The sequence below is a fragment of the Lithobates pipiens genome, unplaced genomic scaffold, assembly GCF_037356315.1.
Source record: "Lithobates pipiens isolate NorthernLeopardFrog02 unplaced genomic scaffold, aLitPip1_a1.2 Scaffold_1, whole genome shotgun sequence".
NCBI lineage: Eukaryota > Metazoa > Chordata > Amphibia > Anura > Ranidae > Lithobates > Lithobates pipiens.
The window spans coordinates 122,014,440-122,034,232 of NW_027507685.1; the positions used below are offsets into that span (position 1 = coordinate 122,014,440).

At 43.5% G+C, this 19,793-nt stretch overlaps 1 protein-coding gene across 1 annotated transcript; it reads right to left on the minus strand.

Annotated features, from left to right (window-relative positions):
* Positions 1-14,740: 14,740 nt before the first annotated feature.
* Positions 14,741-18,309, minus strand: LOC143974299 (uncharacterized). Its single transcript, XM_077475524.1, has 5 exons — positions 18,176-18,309; positions 16,985-17,123; positions 16,371-16,623; positions 16,119-16,218; positions 14,741-15,231 (listed from the first exon to the last, which is right to left on the minus strand). The coding sequence occupies exons 1-5, from the start codon at positions 18,240-18,242 to the stop codon at positions 15,014-15,016; spliced, it is 777 nt and encodes a 258-aa protein (XP_077331650.1). The 5' UTR covers positions 18,243-18,309; the 3' UTR covers positions 14,741-15,013.
* Between the last annotated feature and the right edge of the window lie 1,484 nt (positions 18,310-19,793).

The window sequence follows — 19,793 nt, forward strand, 5'->3', positions numbered from 1 at the left end:
AGGGGAGGAACAGGTCCAGGGAAGGGTTAACAAATAAGTAGTTTGTGGGGGTAGGGGTGTCTCTTACCTGATTGGTGTATTTTGGGGCTGTGGTCAGGGTGGAGCCGCAGAGGGTGCAGTCCGCGCTAGGGATTATGGGTAATCATTCTGGAAAATCTTGGTGGATTGAAGAGTCCATCCATCAGATTTTTTTTTATGGATTTTGTGCCAAACTTGTCTTGCATACACATGGTCGGACAAAGTTGTCGGACAATTCGATCGTTTGGAACGTTGTGACGTTCGTTGCATACAACGGGACTACGTAGAGGCTAGTAGCCAATAGCTTTGGTCTCGTAATTTAATCTGCGCATGCGTGGCACTTTTCCGTTGCAATTTCCGACCGTGTGTACAAGGCATAACGAACTGCACTTTGGGGCCTCAACCATGCTCAGGGACAGTATGCATACCCTAGTGTTATAGTCAGGACATTTAGTTAGGGTCAAAGTGGAACTCCAAGTCAAATTTATTTTCCTAAAATTGTGCTTTTTTAATAAAGTTATGGTTATAATCTATGGCAGTTTTTTTTTATACTACTTGGAGAGATAAACTTCCTGCCCTACAGGCACGGTAGGAAGTGAGTACAAAACTCTCCAAAGTGGGGTGAATATGCTTTCTTAGACTGTTGTCACAGAAGCAGGTGTCCCCAATGGAAGATTTTATACCTGCTCTGGTGACAACTGTAAAATTCATAACTAATCTCCAGGGGGCAGAGTGAAATGCATTGGAGAGGTGGCCTAGTCAGAGTCCAGGCTGAGGTTGCCACTCTGTTCATCTCCATAGAATTTCTCAGACCTGCGGCATCAGGGATCACCCCTCTCCTTTTTGAGCTATTGCAGGAGATGGGTCAGGCTCCATCCCTTGGCCAGCATTCTCAGCAGTGGATGCGGAGGAACCCACCTTTATACCCCTTATCCACCGAGCATGAGCGACATGAAGAGATAATAGACAGCTGTAACGTGTTGGATTTATCATCAATTTTTGTCCTGGTGATTAAAAGGCATATCTCTCAAATGAAATCATAGACAACAATAAGAACCCAAGAGAGCATCAAACCCTTTTACATTTTACAAAAAATAGGAATAAAACCCTATTTTGGCTGTAGTTATACTTTAAGGGGAAGTTAAACATACTATTAAGCCAGCCATAGATGGTTTAAATCCATGCTGAACTCTCCAAATTTTGATCCATCTTTGGGCATGCTGATTGTGCAGATATCGTCCTCTCAATCGACTTCTGTACAACCAGCCTGTTCAAAAAAAAATTTGCTTGATCAGTACTTCTGGCTATAGCCAGAGTTGCTGAGAAGCGTATTCTGATGGTGGGGAACTCTCCCCACTGTCAGAATACAATAGCTCCACGGGAGGGATTTCCCCACACACCATGAATGTGTGAATTGATTAATTTTCTTTCATTCAACCCCCCTGGTTGAACGAAAGAAAACAAATCATGTATAGTCTGCCTTAAAATCTAAGATCTTGGTTAGCTCTACCAACAGCTATATAGTGTGACTGCCTGCATGATTAGATACAAACTGAATGGGTGATTTAGGTAGGCCTTTATATTACGTAGCTTAAGTAAATCTATAAGAGATTGTACAAATAAATTGCAAGATGCATGGCCAGCCTTAGACTGAGAGTGTAGGGTTCTTGTTTATAGATTTAAATAGAGTGTCAAGTTTTCTATTACCAAGGCTTTGTTGGGGAGAATCAACTTCAGAGAAAAAGTAATGGAAAATCTTTAACAGAGACACAGACAACAATGAAAATCTAATGGGGGTCCCAGCTGTCTTCTAAGCTTTAATACAAGTGCAGACTCTGTTCCTGTTGGGGATTTTTCTTTATTTACTCTCACTCAAAGAGAGAGTAAGGGGAAGTCTCCCCAGTAGAGACCCATTCAGTAGTAAAAACATGAACAATGTTCTAAGGCTGGCCATACACGGTTCGGCAGGAACCGGCTGATATTTGATCCGTTAATGGGAAGACTGAATGTATCAAATTGATCGATCGATCAACTTGGGTATAACCAGTATGGCAGATTCTCTTGCGATTATCGCTAGTGGCTGCTATAGCCACTAGCTATAATCACTGTCTTCTCCTGGCGGGGACCGCTTCCCCTGGCCATCGTCCTGCCGGGACAAGACAGTTGCTGATTACCCTGTCAACACTTGATGGGGGAATCATGCAAATTTCTTTCCTGCCACCCGTGGTTGCAAGAAAGAAATTTGCACTGCGTATGGCCGGCCTAAGCCTTTCCCACCCTTAAACGAAAAAAAGTTTTGGCTGGAGATTAAATCTATTTTAGGCTGGCCATAGATGACTGTCTTGCATACACACAGTCACACAAATGTTGGCCAACAATTACGAACCTAGTGACTTACTAGACTTACTACGTGGTTTTTCAGCTCTTTAGTGCCACCCTTGGGGCTCCTTCTGCTAATTTTATGTTAGTAGAAGTTTGGTGAACGTTGATTTGAGCTTTTTGCGTTTTTATTTTGCTCTATTATTATTATTATTATTATTCTTGATATCACTTGAAAAAAAGCCTTTGAAAATTTGTATCACCAGCAAAGCAGCTTCATTATTATCCCATTAAAGAAGAAGAGAATTGTGCGCTGCATTTGGAGATATCCTAATTTGCCACGTCAGAAATGTTAATTCTCCATTACGAACGCTGGTTTACAAGACCAGCCACTTCTGCTTCTGAGCATGCGTGGACTTTTGTGCGACGGACTTGTGTACACACTATCATACTTTCTGACAATAAAGTTTTGTTGGTCGGAAAATTTGAGAAGTCGCTAGCAAACATTTCTTGGCGGAAAGTCCGACAGAAAATGTTTGATGGAGCATACATGGGGTCGGACTTTCCGACAACAAGCTCACATCCAACATTTCCCGTCGTAAAATCCGACTGTGTGTACGCGGCTATAGAGTTGCAAATCTCCCCAGCAGGAACACGGAGAACAATAATAACTTGACAAAGAATCAAATCTTTATCTTCCCCTATCCAAAAGTAAAAATAAAATTTTTTGCCCTTACATACTTTACCAGGTTGCATTAAGGGTTTCATTCAGTTGACTTCAATAGTAAAAGGCAGGTTAATGTACGGACATTGCAATGAAATGCATTAGATTGACTAGGTCCTGTTGGGTATTTTCTCTTGTCCATCCATGCATTGCAACCAGTGAGGTGTGATCAAGCCCCAAGGGTTCATGTAAGAAATCAGTCTTAAAACTACCAGTGCGTAAATCCCAGTTCCTAGAACTAGAACAAATGTATCTCATACTTCCCAATTGTCTCTTATTTGGAGGGACTATCCCTCTTTGGAAAACTATATATTTTCTGTCCCTCATTCTTTTCTATATGACCCTATTTTAATTGGTGTAGATAAATCAATCTACATTTTAACAACCGAAGATACTTACTCCCCCTTCGCAATGAGGGGAACAAGTAGTTGCATATTCTGATGGTCGAATGCTTGTAGTGACTTGGAATTGGAGATGGGGTGATTTTTTAACACAAATAGAGTACTTTGTAAAAAGTGTCCCTCTTGTGACAGTCACTTTATATCCTATGTTTGTCAAAAAACAAAAAAAATTAGAACAAGGGACATTTCTTACTATCAAAGCAATTAATGTATTCCTTATGCATAGTTTAGTTGAAATCTTCCTCCTCTGATTCTCCCAGTTTAACCTTGCCCCGCGGTGATTAGGAGAACCAAGGGACCTGTCATGTGCAGTCATCAGGAGTGCCTACTATGCCCACTCTTTCAACCCCCCTCCCCTAGAGGTGGCTCTAAGCTATGTGAGGCTTTATGCAAAACTTAGACATGAGGCCCCACTCACGGCCATAATGGGAAAAATCATTCAAGCAATTGAAATAAACTGTATAAATTGCATTGTCCATGCGCCAACTCCGCAGCAGACCTTCCCAGATTGAGATCCACGGTAGGCTTTCCCAGCTTGAGATCCTTCTGCGGTGGATGGGAGGAGTGACGTGCACAGATGTAACGTCACTCCTCATTGGGCAGAGCTCCAGAAGTCTTAGGTTACGTGAGAGGTGAGTGTGACAAGGGTACTTAACGCTGCTTGCACACAGCAGCATTGAGGTCCCCTGGCCCTCAAAACTAGGGTAATGCGCTAAGCCTCGTACAAACGAATGGAAATCCCGGCAGCAAAAGTCTGATGAGAGCTTTTGGTCGGATATTCCGACCGTGTGTATACTCCATCTGACTTTTGCTGGCAAAATATCCGCCAGAAAAAGATTGAGAACAGGTTCTCTATTTTTCTGACGGAAAAAGTTCAGATCGGAAATTCCGTTCGTCTGTAGCAATTCTGATGCGCAAAATTCCTACGCATGCTCGGAAACAGTTTGACGCATGCTCGGAAGCATTGAGCTTAATTTTCTTGGTTTGTTGTAGTGTTGTTCGTCACCGCGTTCTTGGCGGTCGAAAGTTCAGAGAACTGTTGTGTGACCATGTGTATGCAAGCCAAGCTTCTGCAGAATTCCATCAGAAAAACCATCCAAGATTTTTCTGACGGAAATTCCGCTCCTGTGTACGAGGTATAAGGCTAATTAGGCCCCTGTGAGCCTAATTAACAAGCCGCTTCTGCCCTGACTACTGACACCGTTCACTGCCCTGCTGATACCGTCTACTGCTCTCTACTGCTCTACTGACATTGGGGGTTATTTACTAAAGGAAAATCCACTTTGTGCTACAAGTACACTTGAAAGTGCACTGAAAGTGCACTTGGAAGTAAAGTCGCTGTAGATCCGAGGGGGACATGCAAGGAAAATAAAAAAACAGCATTTTAGCTTGCACATGATTGGATGATAAAATCAGCAGACCTTCCACTCGTTTCAGATCTACCCCTTAGATTTAGAGCGACTGCACTTCCAAGTGCACTTTCAGTGCAAAGTGTATTTGCCTTTCATAAATAATCCCCATTGTCCATGTTTAAATACATTGTAAAATTTTTGTTCACATTACAGTAATTTATAATAGTGTGTTTCTGTGTATGTATGTACATTTTGGGGTGCCTAATTCAATAAGCTGCACACATATATGCCTATATATTAGGGGAATTGTAACGTAGAACTTATATGTATGCCGCGTACACACGATCGGAATTTCAGCCAGAAAAAGACCAATGAGAGCTTTTCATCGGAGAATGCGACCATGTGTATGCTCCATTGGAATTTAGCTGTCCAAATTCCCGCCAGCAAAAATTTGAGAGCATGTTCTCAATTTTTCAGACGGAAAAACTTTCTATCGGAAATTCCGATTGTGTGTATGCAATTCGGACGCACAAAAACTCACGCATGCTCAGATTCAACTACAACATGGGAGCTATTGGCTACTGGGTATTGAACTTCCTTTTTCTAGTCCCATCGTACGTGTTTTACGTCACCGCGTACACATGGTCGGAATTTGGTGTGACCGTGTGTATGCAAGACAGCTTGAGCGAAATCCCATCAGAATTCCGGCTGGAAAACCATCAGAGCTTTTTCCGAACAAAATTACGATCGCGTGTACGCGGCATTAGAGGATGTTCCTCTTGAAGCTGTAAAACAGAAATTATATTTGGAATTTCAAAGCTTTAGAATATAATCATTACTTGGAGAAAAGGGAAGTCACTTTTGTGAAATTTCACATTTGGAGACGATAATATTATTACTCCTGAAAGATGTCACTTTATTTTAGGAAAAATAAGAAATATCATATCTTGAATAAATTGATGTCACTCATGTAACATAAATTATACAGTATATGAGACGTATTTATAATTTATCTAAAATGTCTTAGCTAAATCAGGAAAAATACACGTTATGACATGTTTGGCTTTGGCAATGTCCATAAGATGGGAAGGCAGCCTTGTTTGGAAACATAATGGAGAATATGCAGTTTTAATCAATAGCAAATAGTTGCTTTCCATTTCCATTGAGGAGTGGGGGGAGAGGGGTAATTAGTGTTTTTTCGCATGTTAATTGGATATATATATTTAAACTAAAAGCCTATTGTTAAAACAAGGCAAGGCTTTGTTTTTACACAGTCTTCCTTTGTAGGAATATGCATCTTGCCCTAAAGGCTGCTAAAACCCTCAAACAGATTGAGCTCTTCAATGGCTGCTGAGCACAAGATGGCTACTGTTTGTAAGGAAGTGTCACTTTCCTGGGATTTTCTGATTGGACTTCCTTTGAAGAGACAAACAAAAAAATAAAGAGAATAATAAATAAATTAATACATAAATAAAGGCAAAGCTGGGATCCCCAGCCCATGGCGTTTTCAATATACACCGCTAGGCCATGCTGGGACAGCTCAATTTGGAGGAGGCGCCGCCCAGCTAAAGAATTTGAAGCTGGAAGCAGCTTTGTTAGAACTGGATCATGTTAAATTGGTCTCTAGGTATTATATGGTCCCGGATTCTGGCAATTTTGATCGGACCGAGAGGGCCAAGGCCCATTGGTCTGCCATTGCACCAGAGTTGAGAGATGAACCGTGGAGTGAGATTCTTTACATGTATCTACCCACAGTTATTGCCATGGGCGTCCGCAGAACTTTTTCCAAGGGGGGGCATAATTTTAAGGCCACTCATGCTCCGCCCCTTTTCGACAATCTCATGAAAATCTTTCCACTGTTAATACATATGTGTTATATAACAGATAATTCATCTTCACTTTGTATTGGAAGTTACTCTGGCGGCTGTGTTCCATGCCCATATAGCCTAGAGAATGTACATCTTTTTACATTGTAATACATCTGTTGTGGCCATATTTTGATCTCATACTGTCACTGTATAGACTGTTTTCATAAAGATAAAAATATGGAAACAACAGATGTATTGCAATGTAAAAAGATGTACATTCTCTAGGCCAGTGATGGCGAACCTTGGCACCCCAGATGTTTTGGAACTACATTTCCCATGATGCTCAGCTACACTGCAGAGTGCATGAGCATCATGGGAAATGTAGTTCCAAAACATCTGGGGTGCCAAGGTTCGCCATCACTGCTCTAGGCTATATGGGCATGGTACGCAGCCACCTGAGTAACCCTGCGGACGCCCATGCTTTCAAAAACCAGCCCTGGAAAAAATTTCATACCAGCCTCACAGCATTATTATACAAGCCCAACAGCATAACGTCATTATTTTCTTGTTCATGAAAGGGAAAACCATACATTTTACCAGTTAATAGTGGTAAGTGATCAATCATCAAGGGGGACCTCAGGAACTTAGAACGTGGGGGGGGGGGGCACCTTCTGCAGAAAGAATACTTGAAGGTAAGGGGGGTGGGTTACTAATATAAGGAGTAAACCCTTTACATCAGTGCCCCTTACATTATCGTATTCACTCCCCCTTACATCAGTGACCCCCCCCCCCGACTGGCCTGGCGGTGCTTTCACTGACCTCCTCTCAGGTGCACCGTGCAGGGCTCAGTCAGTCGGCTCCAGCTTGGTGGCTCTGGTTTTATCCTATAGTCTCCTGTCCACACAAGTCTAACTTCTCCCATGACCCCCATCCTGGCGGTGCTCCCACTCTTGACTCCTCTCCAGACTCCCTCAGAGACTGCAGACATGCTACAGGAGATGGTCAGAGACTGCAAACTTCATGCAAGAGCTCAATGCAGCCTCACCAGTGCCCATCAAATGCAGCCTCACTGTGCCCACCAATGCAGCCTCACTGTGCCCACCAATGCAGCCTCACTGTGCCCATCAAATGCAGCCTCACTGTGTCCATCAAATGCAGCCTCACTGTGTCCATCAAATGCAGCTTTACTGTGCCGTGATTGCAGCCTCACTGTGTCCATCATTGCAGCCCCTCCTGTGCCCCATGTCCCAGTCTGCAGTCCCTGTCTATGGGAAGGTGTGTTGTTGATGCTTGGTATGGTACCTTGCATGCCAGCAGGATATCCATGATGGCCAGCAGCAGGCAGGGTCTGTTCTTGTTTTGGATGGGGACTGTGCTCCTTCCAGAGGATCTGTCTGCTGTGAGATGGAGTGGTCCCTGGCCACCTGGACCTTCAGCTGTCCTCATTTTCCAGCCCCAGTCAGCCTGTCCTCTGGTCCTGGGGAAGTGGAGAGCACTGGGTGGGAGTTGGAGGGAAGGGGGAGCAAAGAGTACTGGCGGGGTTGGAGAACACATGGGTGGGGGCAAAGAGCAAGGGGGAGTGGAGATCACAGGGGTGGGGAGCAGGGAGTGCTGGGGGGGAACTTGAGAGCACTGGGGGGCCAATAAGAACAGGGGTAGAGAGCACGGTAGGCTGAGAGCACTGGGGGGGCTAAGAGTGTGGGGTGGTGAAGAGCACTGGGGGGGGGGAGAAAAACAGGGCTGGAGAGCACGGGGGCTGGAGAGTACTGGGGGGGTACAAAGAGCAGGGGGGAGTGGAGAGCAATGGGGGGAGCTTGAGAGCACCAGTGGGGGCCAGAAAGAACAGGGGTGGAAAGCACGGGGGACTGGAGAGCACTATGGGGGGTGGAGAGCACTGGTAGGGTTGGAGAGTACATGGGTGGGGGCAAAATGCAGGGGGAGTGGAGAGTACAGGGGTGGGGAGTGGAGAGTGCTGGGGGGAGCCAAAAAGAAGAGGGGTGGAGAGCACGGAGGGTAGAGAGAACTGGGGGGGCTGGAGAACACCAGGGGGGCAGAAAGAACAGGGGTGGGGAGAATGGGGGGCTGGAGAGCACTGGGGTGGGGGCTGGAGAGTGATGGGGAGAGCTGAAGAGCACTGGGGGGGAGAAAGAACAGGGGGGAGATCACTGGGGGGAGTGGAGAGCACTGGGCGGAGAGCACTGGTGGGGAAAGAACAGGGGGAGAGAATTGGGGGGAGAGAACTGGGGGGGAGAGGAGAGCACTGGGGGGGGAAGAGCACTGGTGGGAGAACAGGGGGGAGAGCACTGGAGGGAGTGGAGAGCACTGGAGGGAAAGAACAGGAGGGAGAGCACGGAGGGGAGAGGACTGGGGGGAGTGGAGAGCATTGTGGGGGGGGACGGGGGGAGCACTGGGCGGAGTGGAGAGCACTGGGGGGAACAGGGGGGGAGAGCACTGGGGGGACAGGGAGGGGGACAGGGGGGAGAGCACTGGGATGGTGGCTAGAGAAGGATGGGGAGAGCTGGAGAGCAGGGGGGGCAGCAAGAACAGGGGAGGAGAAAACTGTGGGGGGGCATGAGAGTGTGGTGGAGGAGAGTACTGGGGGGGACAAGGGGGAGAGCACTGGGGGGAGTGGAGAGCACTGTGGGGAGGGGGGCACTGGGGGTGAACAGGGGGAGTGATAGCACTGGGATGGTGGCTAGAGAAGGAGGGGGAGAGCAGGGGGGCAGCAAGAACAGGGGAGGAGAGAACTGGGGGGGGGCAGGAGAGTGTGGTGGGGGAGGAGAGCAGTGGGGGGGCAGGAGAGTGTGGTGGTGGAGGAGAGCACTGGGGGGGCAGGAGAGTGCAGTGGTGGAGGAGAGCACTGGGGGGGCAGGAGAGTGTGGTGGTGGAGGAGAGCACTGGGGGGGGGCAGGAGAGTGTGGTGGTGGAGGAGAGCACTGGGGGGGCAGGAGAGTGTGGTGGTGGAGGAGATCACGGGGAGCAGGAGAATGTGGTGGTGGAAGAGAGCACTGGGGGGGGGGGCGGGAGAGTGTGGTGGTGGAGGAGAGCACTGGGGTGGGGGGCAGGAGAGTGTGGTGGAGGAGAGCACTGGGGGGGGCAGGAGAGTGTGGTGGAGGAGAGCACTGGGGGGGGGCAGGAGAGTGTGGTGGAGGAGAGCACTGGGGGGGGCAGGAGAGTGTGGTGGAGGAGAGCACTGGGGGGGCAGGAGAGTGTGGTGGAGGAGAGCACGGGGGGGCAGAAGAGTGTGGTGGAGGAGAGCACTCGGGGGGGCAGGAGAGTGTGGTGGAGGAGAGCATTGGGGGGGCAGGAGAGTGTAGTGGAGGAGAGCACTGGGGGGGGCAGGAGAGTGTGGTGGTGGAGGAGAGCACTGGGGGGGGGGGCAGGAGAGTGTGCTGGTGGAGGAGAGCACTGGGGGGGCAGGAGAGTGTGGTGGTGGGGGAGAGCACTGGGGGGGCAGGAGAGTGTGGTGGTGGGGGAGAGCACTGGGGGGGCAGGAGAGTGTGGTGGAGGAGAGCACTGGGGGGGGGGGGCAGGGAGCACAAGGTGAACTGGGGACAGTAAAATAAGTTGGATAGGAGACCCCCTGCAGCCCCCCTCCTATCCAGGCACTGTGGCACACAGGGCGGGCTGTACCTGCAGCATCTCCTCCTGTGGATAAAAGTGCTGGCTGGCTGTGTACGGCGGCGGTCGCTCTGTAACATGCCCCCCCCCCCCAGACCGGCTTGCGTGATAGGCGGAATCTTGATTCTCTCTACTATCACACAAGCAGGTCTGGGGGGGCGGGGCCATGTTACAGAGCGGCCGCCGAACACAGAGGCAGCCCGCTCTGTGATCCAGAGGAGAGAGCGGAGGATGCAACCGCCGGCAGACTCAGTAAAAAAAATGCAACACCTCGGGGATTCCAGGAGGGGGGCACTTGACCCCCCTTGCCCCCTGCTGCGGACGCCCATGGTTATTGCCTCCACTGATAGGATGATTCAATTGCAATACATACATCAGACATATTATATCCTGCAGGTCTATTTCGTATGCATAAGAGGGAATTTCTTTCATACAGTGTGGGAGTGCTCCAAGGTGAGACCTCTCTGGCCCCATGTGGCAGAGTTTATAGCTGATACTTTTGGCTTCCAAAACATATGTAACCCCCTTTTAGGCCTTTTGGGAGTTATTGAGGAGTTGGATGTGGCTACCAAATTATTTCTCTGACTCCTTTTCTTCTATGTTCGAAAGCTTTTAGCTAGGAGATGGATTTACAGGGAAACTTTAACTTTGGAGCTTTGGAAAAAATTGATTAATGCGGAACTTCCGCTTTACAGAATGACATATGAGGCCCGTGGGTCCCCAAAATTTTTTAGGAAGGTGTGGTTCCACTGAATCAAAATGGAAACTCTGGTAGAGGACCCTGATATTTAGGTGAACAAGAGATAAAGGCATGGAGGGAATATGGCGTTATGGTTGGGCAGTGGGTCTGGGGGTCTTACAGACTCTGAGGGACCGATGTATTTTGTCTATGTGACTTGTTTTTCTGTTTAAATAGGTTGTTCTATGCTTTTGTGTGTCAGAATGCATCTGAATTTTCTTTTTCATACAAAAAAGAAAAGAAAAAGGAAATATGATTGCTAGATTAGGTGGATGACAATTGGTCCATGCCTGCCATTTGGGATCTGGATGTTGTTTATTAACCACTTAAGGTCCGAGCCTCTTTCTGAGATTTGCTATTTACAAATTAAAAACATATTTTTTTTTTGCTAGAAAATTACTTAGAACACCCAAACATTATAAAATATTTTCTAACACCCTAGAGAATAAAATGGCGGCCGTTGCAATACTTTCTGTCACACCGTATTTGCGCAGCGGTCTTACAAGCACACTTTTTTTGGAAAAAATACTAATTTTGAATTAAAAAATAAGACAATAGTAAAGTTATCACAATTTTTTTTTTTTTTACATTGTGAAAGATAATGTTATTACCCTTAAAAATCTCCATAGGCGACGTTTAAAAAATTCTACAGGTTGCATGTTTTGAGTTACAGGGAAGGTCTATGGCTAGAATTATTGCTCTCGCTCTACCCATCGCAACAATACCTCACATGTGTGGTTTGATTACCATTTTCATATACAGGCGCTACTCACGTACGCGTTTGCTTCTGAATGCGAGCTCATCGAGATGGGCATGTTTAAAATGTATTTTTTTCTTATTTATTTTACCTTTTATTTTTTATTTTTACACCGTTCTTTAAAAATAAAAAAATTGTCACTTTTATTCCTATTACAAGGAATGTAAACATCCCTTGTAATAGAAAAGACCTCTTAAATATGAGATCTAGGGTTAAAAAGACCTCAGATCTCATATTTACACAAAAATGCAAAAAAAATAAAAATGGCCCTTTAAGAGCTATGGGTGAAAGTGACGTTTTGACGTCGCTTCCGCCCTGCAATGATATGGAGATGGGTGGGGGCCATCTTCCACTCACTCGTCTCCATGTCACACAAGGAACAGCATCCGATGGCCCCGGTAAGCGGCAGAGGGCACCGGAGCGCGGCAGGAGGGTGGCCTCTCCCGCCACCGATAAAAATCATCTTGTGGCGAATCCACCACAGAGACAACTTTTATCTTGAAGCAGGCTGCCCGCTGAAGAAAAGGATACCAGGATTATGGCAGCTAGCTGCTGCCATAACAACGATATTGCTCTTCAAAATACCGTCGTATAACGACGGTGGGCGGTCCGAAAGTCGTTAATGTTCTGCATATTGTGTACCCTTTTTTATTATTATCGCTCTTTACATTTGTGGTGATTGGGAAAATTACTCCCTGACAGTAAAATGTTTTTGGCAGTGGTTACTTATCTGAGAGGTAGAAATTGCTCAGTGCTCAAGGAACCCCTAGCAACTTCTGAAGGATTCCCAGGTTGACAAAGACTGCTCTAGTTGCTTGTATTTATTTTTCAATGGCCCTGAATGTGAGCCTGTACCTGAAGAAATTAGATGGTTGTCACTTGCTGTGGATCATTCACTCAAGATTGGGTAAAGATCCTTAGGATGCCAGACACCACTCACCAACTGAATATGGGAAATAAGTATGGTCGTTGGTTCGAATCCCAACTATGACACTACCTGCATGGAGTTTGCATATTCTCCCTGTGCCTGCGTGGGTTTCCTCCGGGTACCCCGGTTTCCTCCCACACTCCACAGATATGCTGGTAGGTTAATTGGCTCCTGTCTAAATTGGCCCTAGTATGTGTATATCTGAATTTAAGTTAGGGACTTTAGGTTGTAAGCTCCTTGAGGCCAGGGACTGATGTGAGAGTATAATATGTAAAGCGCTGCGTAAATTGACAGTGCCTAAAATAAATAAATACATGAAAATTTCAGGTTATTGTGATGGTTTCCCTACAGGATAAACCAGCACTTGGGGGATGTGTCTGAATTGACCCTATCCCACTCTCACAGGGGGGATGAAAACATAGATGCTGATTGGTTGTCATGCACAGCTGCTCCGGATTCTCGCTGCTCTAGTTTTGATAAATTCCCCCAATATATCTGCATGTCTATCTTCCATCACAAATCCACAAATAAGGATCTTGTATTCTATTTTTGAACAGTGAGAAGATCATCAAGTCATTCCTTCTACCTTACCTCACCATAACCTATTGGGTTATACATTGTCGCTACTGGCCAACCCTTACTCCATAGACACCCTTGTTTCCATGTGCTGTATTAACAATGACCAACAAGCCTAAGAATAGCTGTAAATCATTTTTAGTGAATGTAATATTAGGCTGCGATATAAACCAGTGGTCCTGTATGTACAGATGGTTCAGGTGCATAAAGGGGATAATCATCATGGTTCTACCCTCTGTTCTAAAATGAGGTTTAAACTCCTTTTTAGGTTTTGAGATGCAAATGAGACATGCAGATACCTTGTGTTTTGTGAAGGCTCCACTATGTCTTAAACTTTTAAGGCTTGTTCATATGTGTGGATGTGTTTGCTACCCCTCTGAGCTTTTCAGAGGCATTTGACATTCACTAGACGGTGGTACTGCCTGATGAATGCTACCTGTTGTATAAAGTTTGCTGCAACGCACCATAATCCTGAAAGTGCATATTAATATGGAAGCTGACCATGTTGACTTGCAGCTGGGTAGTCGGGGGCAGTAAAATCACAGATCAACAGCCTGGTTTTACCACATCTTATAATTTATGTTGACATTTTGGATTTTAAGTGATACCTTTATTAACTAACTTTTTTTTTTTTAAACGCATTAGACAACTTATACAACAGTTGGCTAGCAGACAACTGTTAGCCAATAAGAGAATCACTTGAACTTCAGACTTCCTTACTATAAAGAAAATGCACACACAATAATAATAAAGATGAGACTGACAAAAAAAAGGGTCAGTTTTAGGTGGTTTCTGGAGAGTTACCTAAAACATCCAAATGGGTCCAAGAGCCAGGCCTAGCAATAACAGGAAAATCCCACCTCTGAAGATGGAGAGCTCTTCACAACAAAACTGAAATATTGCTTATGGGTTGACTGGCTCTTTAATGCACAATAAAACCCCAAACAATGTTTTAATTGTGGAGTATAGAAGGGATAGAACCCTTTTCAGATCGTATTGCTTTCTGTGTCCCCGCAGGGAAATTCACCCTCACTTTTTGCCCTGGCAATCATTACCACCAAGACAGAAAGTGGTGGAAAATTCAACAGCTATGGAGATATTTAATTTTATTTTTTGATGTATCCCTGGAACAAAAACTGAGAAAAAAAAAAAACTCTCAAATGAGGCACAGGCATCAAAGAAGAAAGGGTTAAAATAATTCCCTACTCTATTTTATCTATCTTGAATAGAAGCAATGATGGTGTGCAAAGTACAATAATCTGTACCAACCAATCACACATACAACACTCATTTTTTTGTTGAATTTGATTTGTAAAAAAAACTAGCAAGAGCACTAAAAACTCCAAGATAGACGCAAACAGCCAGCAACTTTTATAGGAAGACCTTTTGAATGGATTTCCAAAGGATTTTGTACCCCAGTAATAACTGCTATTACTGAAATACCATTTCTAACACTTGGCTGCTAAGTGTTCACTAATATCAATAATAATTTAGTAATTAAACAAAATCAAATCAGTTTTATTTAATAAAAAAACAAATTTCATATATACAGGATTACCCCTTATGCAAACATTAGATGCAAACTCCCAAAACCTCCACTTCCCCCGGCTGATAACTTGCACCCATTTCTTCAGATATCCATTCTGAATGGAGCCATATAAAGTATCAATAAATATATATTACACAGTAATACAGAGTCCATTGTCTCCAGTCTCCCAGTGGTATTTCTTGTATTTAAGCTGTAAATGTCCAAAAATGGCATGTGTGGGCTCAGAGATGGTGTCTGGCTATGATGTCAGCTGAAGAGGCGGAGTCTGCAGCAGCTCGGATTAGAAACCATTTGGATCCTAGAGCTTTGGAGAAGTGATCTTCAACTGAGCTGTGGATGTAATGTGGCGGGGAAGTGTGATGATTCTGTTGGGTGCCAAAAGATTTGAGACTCCTTTGGAAATGTTCTTCTACGTCAGGTGAGCTGGTTCTGGGTGATCCTAAAAAAGAAAAAAAAAAGAGAAAAAATTGAATAAAAATATATATATGATTTGTAGTGATTCAATTTTAAAGTAGTTGTATCTGCAGGCCTGGATACCTGTCACAATTATAGTCCATGTAATTAGGGTGATTATCCAGTATTGAACATGTGCTTTATATAGCAGCACATTCTCACATTGCTAGGTTCAGCTACCAGGAGAGAGTAGAGCAAGCATAGTGTAAGTTCCAAGTCATGAATTTACACAGGGCTCAGGACTGTCTCCCCATCCCATGTGATAGCACTGAGTATCTAAGTGGCATATTGCCAAATACCAATTATATCCCATGGGAGAAAGGGGAGTACCAGATATTGCCGTTTGCTCCTGGTTCTTGTTTTAAAAATATTAATATTCCTTAATCTCTGTTTTATTTTCAATAGCAACAATGGCTGTTAATTATAAATGAATGCTGTGCTTTCAGTCCAGTAAACACAGCAGTGTACACCTAGGGACACTGACTGCTTAACAGGGACTAACAGGTCTTGATTGGCTAGCTGACATAATTGTTTGTAACTTTGAGACTGGTGTTGGAAATCCAATGTTCTGATACTGCATATACAGCTGCTTTGCTAATAAAGCTCAATTTCCACTACTGACTTTAGGTAAATATGAAATAAGCATAGATTTTCTTTCATATATACCTGTGTAAGCAATAGATATACATTATTAACAATGTGATTTTTTTTTTTACATTAAAGGTACATACAATGTAACTTCAACAAGAGTCTAATTCTTCATTAACACTTAATTTGCATTAGACATGAAGGTCTTTGCAGGTCTTGAAGATGCTGTGTAGTTTTGCTAAACATGTAATATGTGGAGATAAAAAAATAAAAATAAAGACTTACGATGAACTTCTGTTTCCTGTGTTGGAGTTAATTTTTGGTTGGTAGCAGGGGGAGAGATAGGTTTTGGTCGAGATACACAAGTAATCACAGATGGCCGATTCTGAAATCAGAAAAGGAGGACAATAAAGTCAGATGACAACGTTAGGCATAGAGAAAAGCAAGGCTAGATCAGGGCAAAACAAACTCAAACTGAAGCAAATATCTTTAAATAAAACTTTGCCAGGAGGAAGGAATGAAAAAGTAGACACTTACCTGCTGCAACATTGCTGAAGAAACAATAGGCTGCTCACTGGGTCTCTCCAACCTCTTTACCAAAGCCAGGGGTTGGTCTTGTTCATTCTTCTGTGCCTCCTTACTTTCCAAGGGCTTTCGTTCAGGTATCAACCTCTTAAGAACATGTTCAAGAGTTACGGGATGATGAGCAAATGCCTTAGGAGGACTGAATGACCTAGAAGGTTGTCTTGGTGCAGCCTTCTGGCACACTGCTGAAGAGGACACTTTTGCCCTGTAGTAAAAGAAAAATATATTGTCAACATAACTCATCTACAACTTATGTTCACACTGAGAAAATAATATATGCGTGGTAATGAAGCAGAGTCCAAGAAATGTTAAATTCAATTACATTTTTTTAATAGGAGCAGAACCATAAGATTTAATGGGAAACCATTTTTGTGTTCCATAAATTGTACACAAGCATCTGCAATATGGTGATAGTTTAACAAAGCAATGTACTAAAGATCGCTATTTGTCATGTAAAACATGTCAGGGTATCAGAGAGGGCTTAAAGCAAATTGGAAGCTAAAATGCTACAATACTTGTCAATCTGATTTGGAGAATCTGGTGTCACCATTTTACAATGTTCATACCTGCTTTGAGAGTTGGATGTTGAAAGTCTCTTTGGAGAACGTGGGGGTTCCGGACTGAGTTTGCGCTTGATTGGGTACACAGGTATTCCATGGTTTGTTAACGGCCTCAACCTGTCTACATTCCGAGCACTGTGCTGCCCTAAAATAAAATGAAAGATATTTTAGACAAAACATTATAGACTATGATGCAAAAAGAGTCATACAAGTCTGCATAATTGCAAGAAAAGAAAATTCATAGGGCCACAGCTGTATAGAGTAGAAGGTAGTGTATAGCTTTTATTTGCCATACATGGGCAAATCTCTTTGATTTTAGGTTACCGGTCCTAACTTTGCTACTATAACTTTGCATTATGCCCATCAGGACTTTTTCTTTCCAAAGGATGAATAATGAAGCCATTGTTACCTCTACTGTGGAACAACAAGAAAAATTCCTAATTGGATTCTGGTATTTGCTAGCATGCTGGGGGCTTCGGATTCACCATAGAAATGTTATCACTTTGGTTCTTTGCTCAAACCTTTGCATTTAATCAGGTAGTGCTGCATTGTTTGACAGGGTAGGTGGTCTGCTCGACCATCATTATGGAGCACTGAGTCCTGTAATGTGCAAATTTCCAGTTGTATTTGCTTCCAAAACAACTAATTAAAAAATAGGTTTATTCAGCAAAGTAGCGTAAAAGACTACAAGCTTCTTAAAAGTGCAGTAACTCATTACAGCCCTCATAAATCACATCATATGGTCCATGATGGCAGACTAAAATCTGGTCCTAGCGTGCTACACTTTACACATTCTCAACCTTTGCTTTGCTTCAATAAATAAACCTGTATGTCTTAAAACAAAATACAAGCAGAAAAAAAAAAACCCTGAAAAATGATCATGAAAATCTATGAACAGATCACATAATCCCCCCAAAAAAAGTAATTCTATTAAAAGATCAGACAACCACTTCCCAGAAAATTAAATTCAGTGTAGGTTTAGGTTTCCTTTGAATCAACCAAATTTCAGTTTACAAAAAGATGAAGTTCAGTCTTCTCTACAAAGTTAATCAGAATATGCCAGATAGGAAATACTAATAATAGCAACAAAAAAATAAACGTAATCCAACTATATAAAATGTTATACATTGAGCAATACAAGCAATAATGACCTAGTGCTCCCGGATATTCTATTTATCAAATGCAACAAGTACCCACCTTCCAAGATATAGACTTTGAATCCGCTTGAGATCCCCATAGTATAGTGAAGGCTGGAAACTGCCATGACTGCTGCTATATTCACACCTGAACAGGACTGGCAATGATTGTACTCTGGCCTGGTTTTATATTTACCTAAAAAAAGGGGCAGCCAATAAAATGTCAGTGTACACCTAGCCCCTCCCTCTCCCCTTACCTGACTGCTCACCTTTCAGTGCTGCTTCCCTCCCCCTCTGCACAACTTAGCTCTCTGTTGTCAGCACTTACAATGGGACCCTAAAGACTTGGATAAATGACAGAATTACAGCTGCTTCTTCCTTCAGGCAGGGATATCAGATCTCCATAGATGTCAACGGTCCCTGATTTCCAGGGCAGCCCAGTTTTTTTTTTTTAAGACTTGGAACAAGAAGCTTTTGTCCCTGAAAAATGTTTCTGGAATGAGCTATGAATTCCCTGGAGCATCTCGTCCTATTATTTTAGCATTTAAAAAAAGAGTCTATAAAACATTTTTATCTATTTTCTTTATATATATATATATATATATATATATATATATATATTTTTTTTTTTTTTTTTGTGTGTGTGACCACACACGTTACAATCCGATTGCACAATCTCTTCACAATCTCCTTATGCAGGTCATACACATTACTATCTAAACGCAAATCTCTAATCAATTTAGATTTACCAGAAATTCATTATGTGAGGGCCTGCCTAAACAATCCATTTGACTTGTATTCAATCAAATAGACCTTTGCATTACATAGTTCTTAGTAGAGCCAATTTTTTTTTTGTTTTTTTATTTTTACTGAGCTCCGTGGTGCTTGTTGGACATCTGTGAACAATAAAAGGGAACAGTGAAATCACAGCACACAAAAAGCATGCACAAAGGTTCAGAAATGGCCAAACCTCTAAAGAGGAAGGACGCAAGGTTCCTGACCGGGTGAAAGTACTCCATGGTCTACCAAGACTAAAGCCAGGTGGATTCTGCTCCTTAGTTACCTGCTGAAGATAATCAAAGAGAAAAAAAATCTGGCACCACAATGTCTCAAAAATAAAACATATTTTATTAAATTCATCCGAAAAATGAAATCAATGTCTGTAATTATTGAAGTGTTTCAGCCTCTTACATAGGTCTTAGTATGTAAGGCCCCATACACACTATTAGATTTTCTGCAGATTTTTGTCTTCAGATTTACCAAAACCATATAATATGAGGTCAAACGTTAATGCCCTTTATACACGATAGGATTTTCCGACAACAAAATCCATGGGATTTTTTCAGACGAATGTTGGCTCATACTTGTCTTGCATACACACCGTCACACAAAGTTGGTCGGAAATTCCGAACGTCAAGAGCGCGGTGACGTACAACACGAACGACAAGCCAAGAAAAATGAAGTTCAATAGCCAGTGCTTCTCTTCTGCTTGATTCCGAGCATTTTTGGCACTTTGTGCATTGGAATTGTGTATACACGATCAGAATTTCCGACAACTGATTTTTTTGTCGGAGAACCAGCTCTCAAATTTTGTGTGACGGAAATTCCTATGGAAAATGTGTGATGGAGCCTACACACGGTCAGAATTTCCGGCAACAAGGTCCTGTCTCACATTTTCC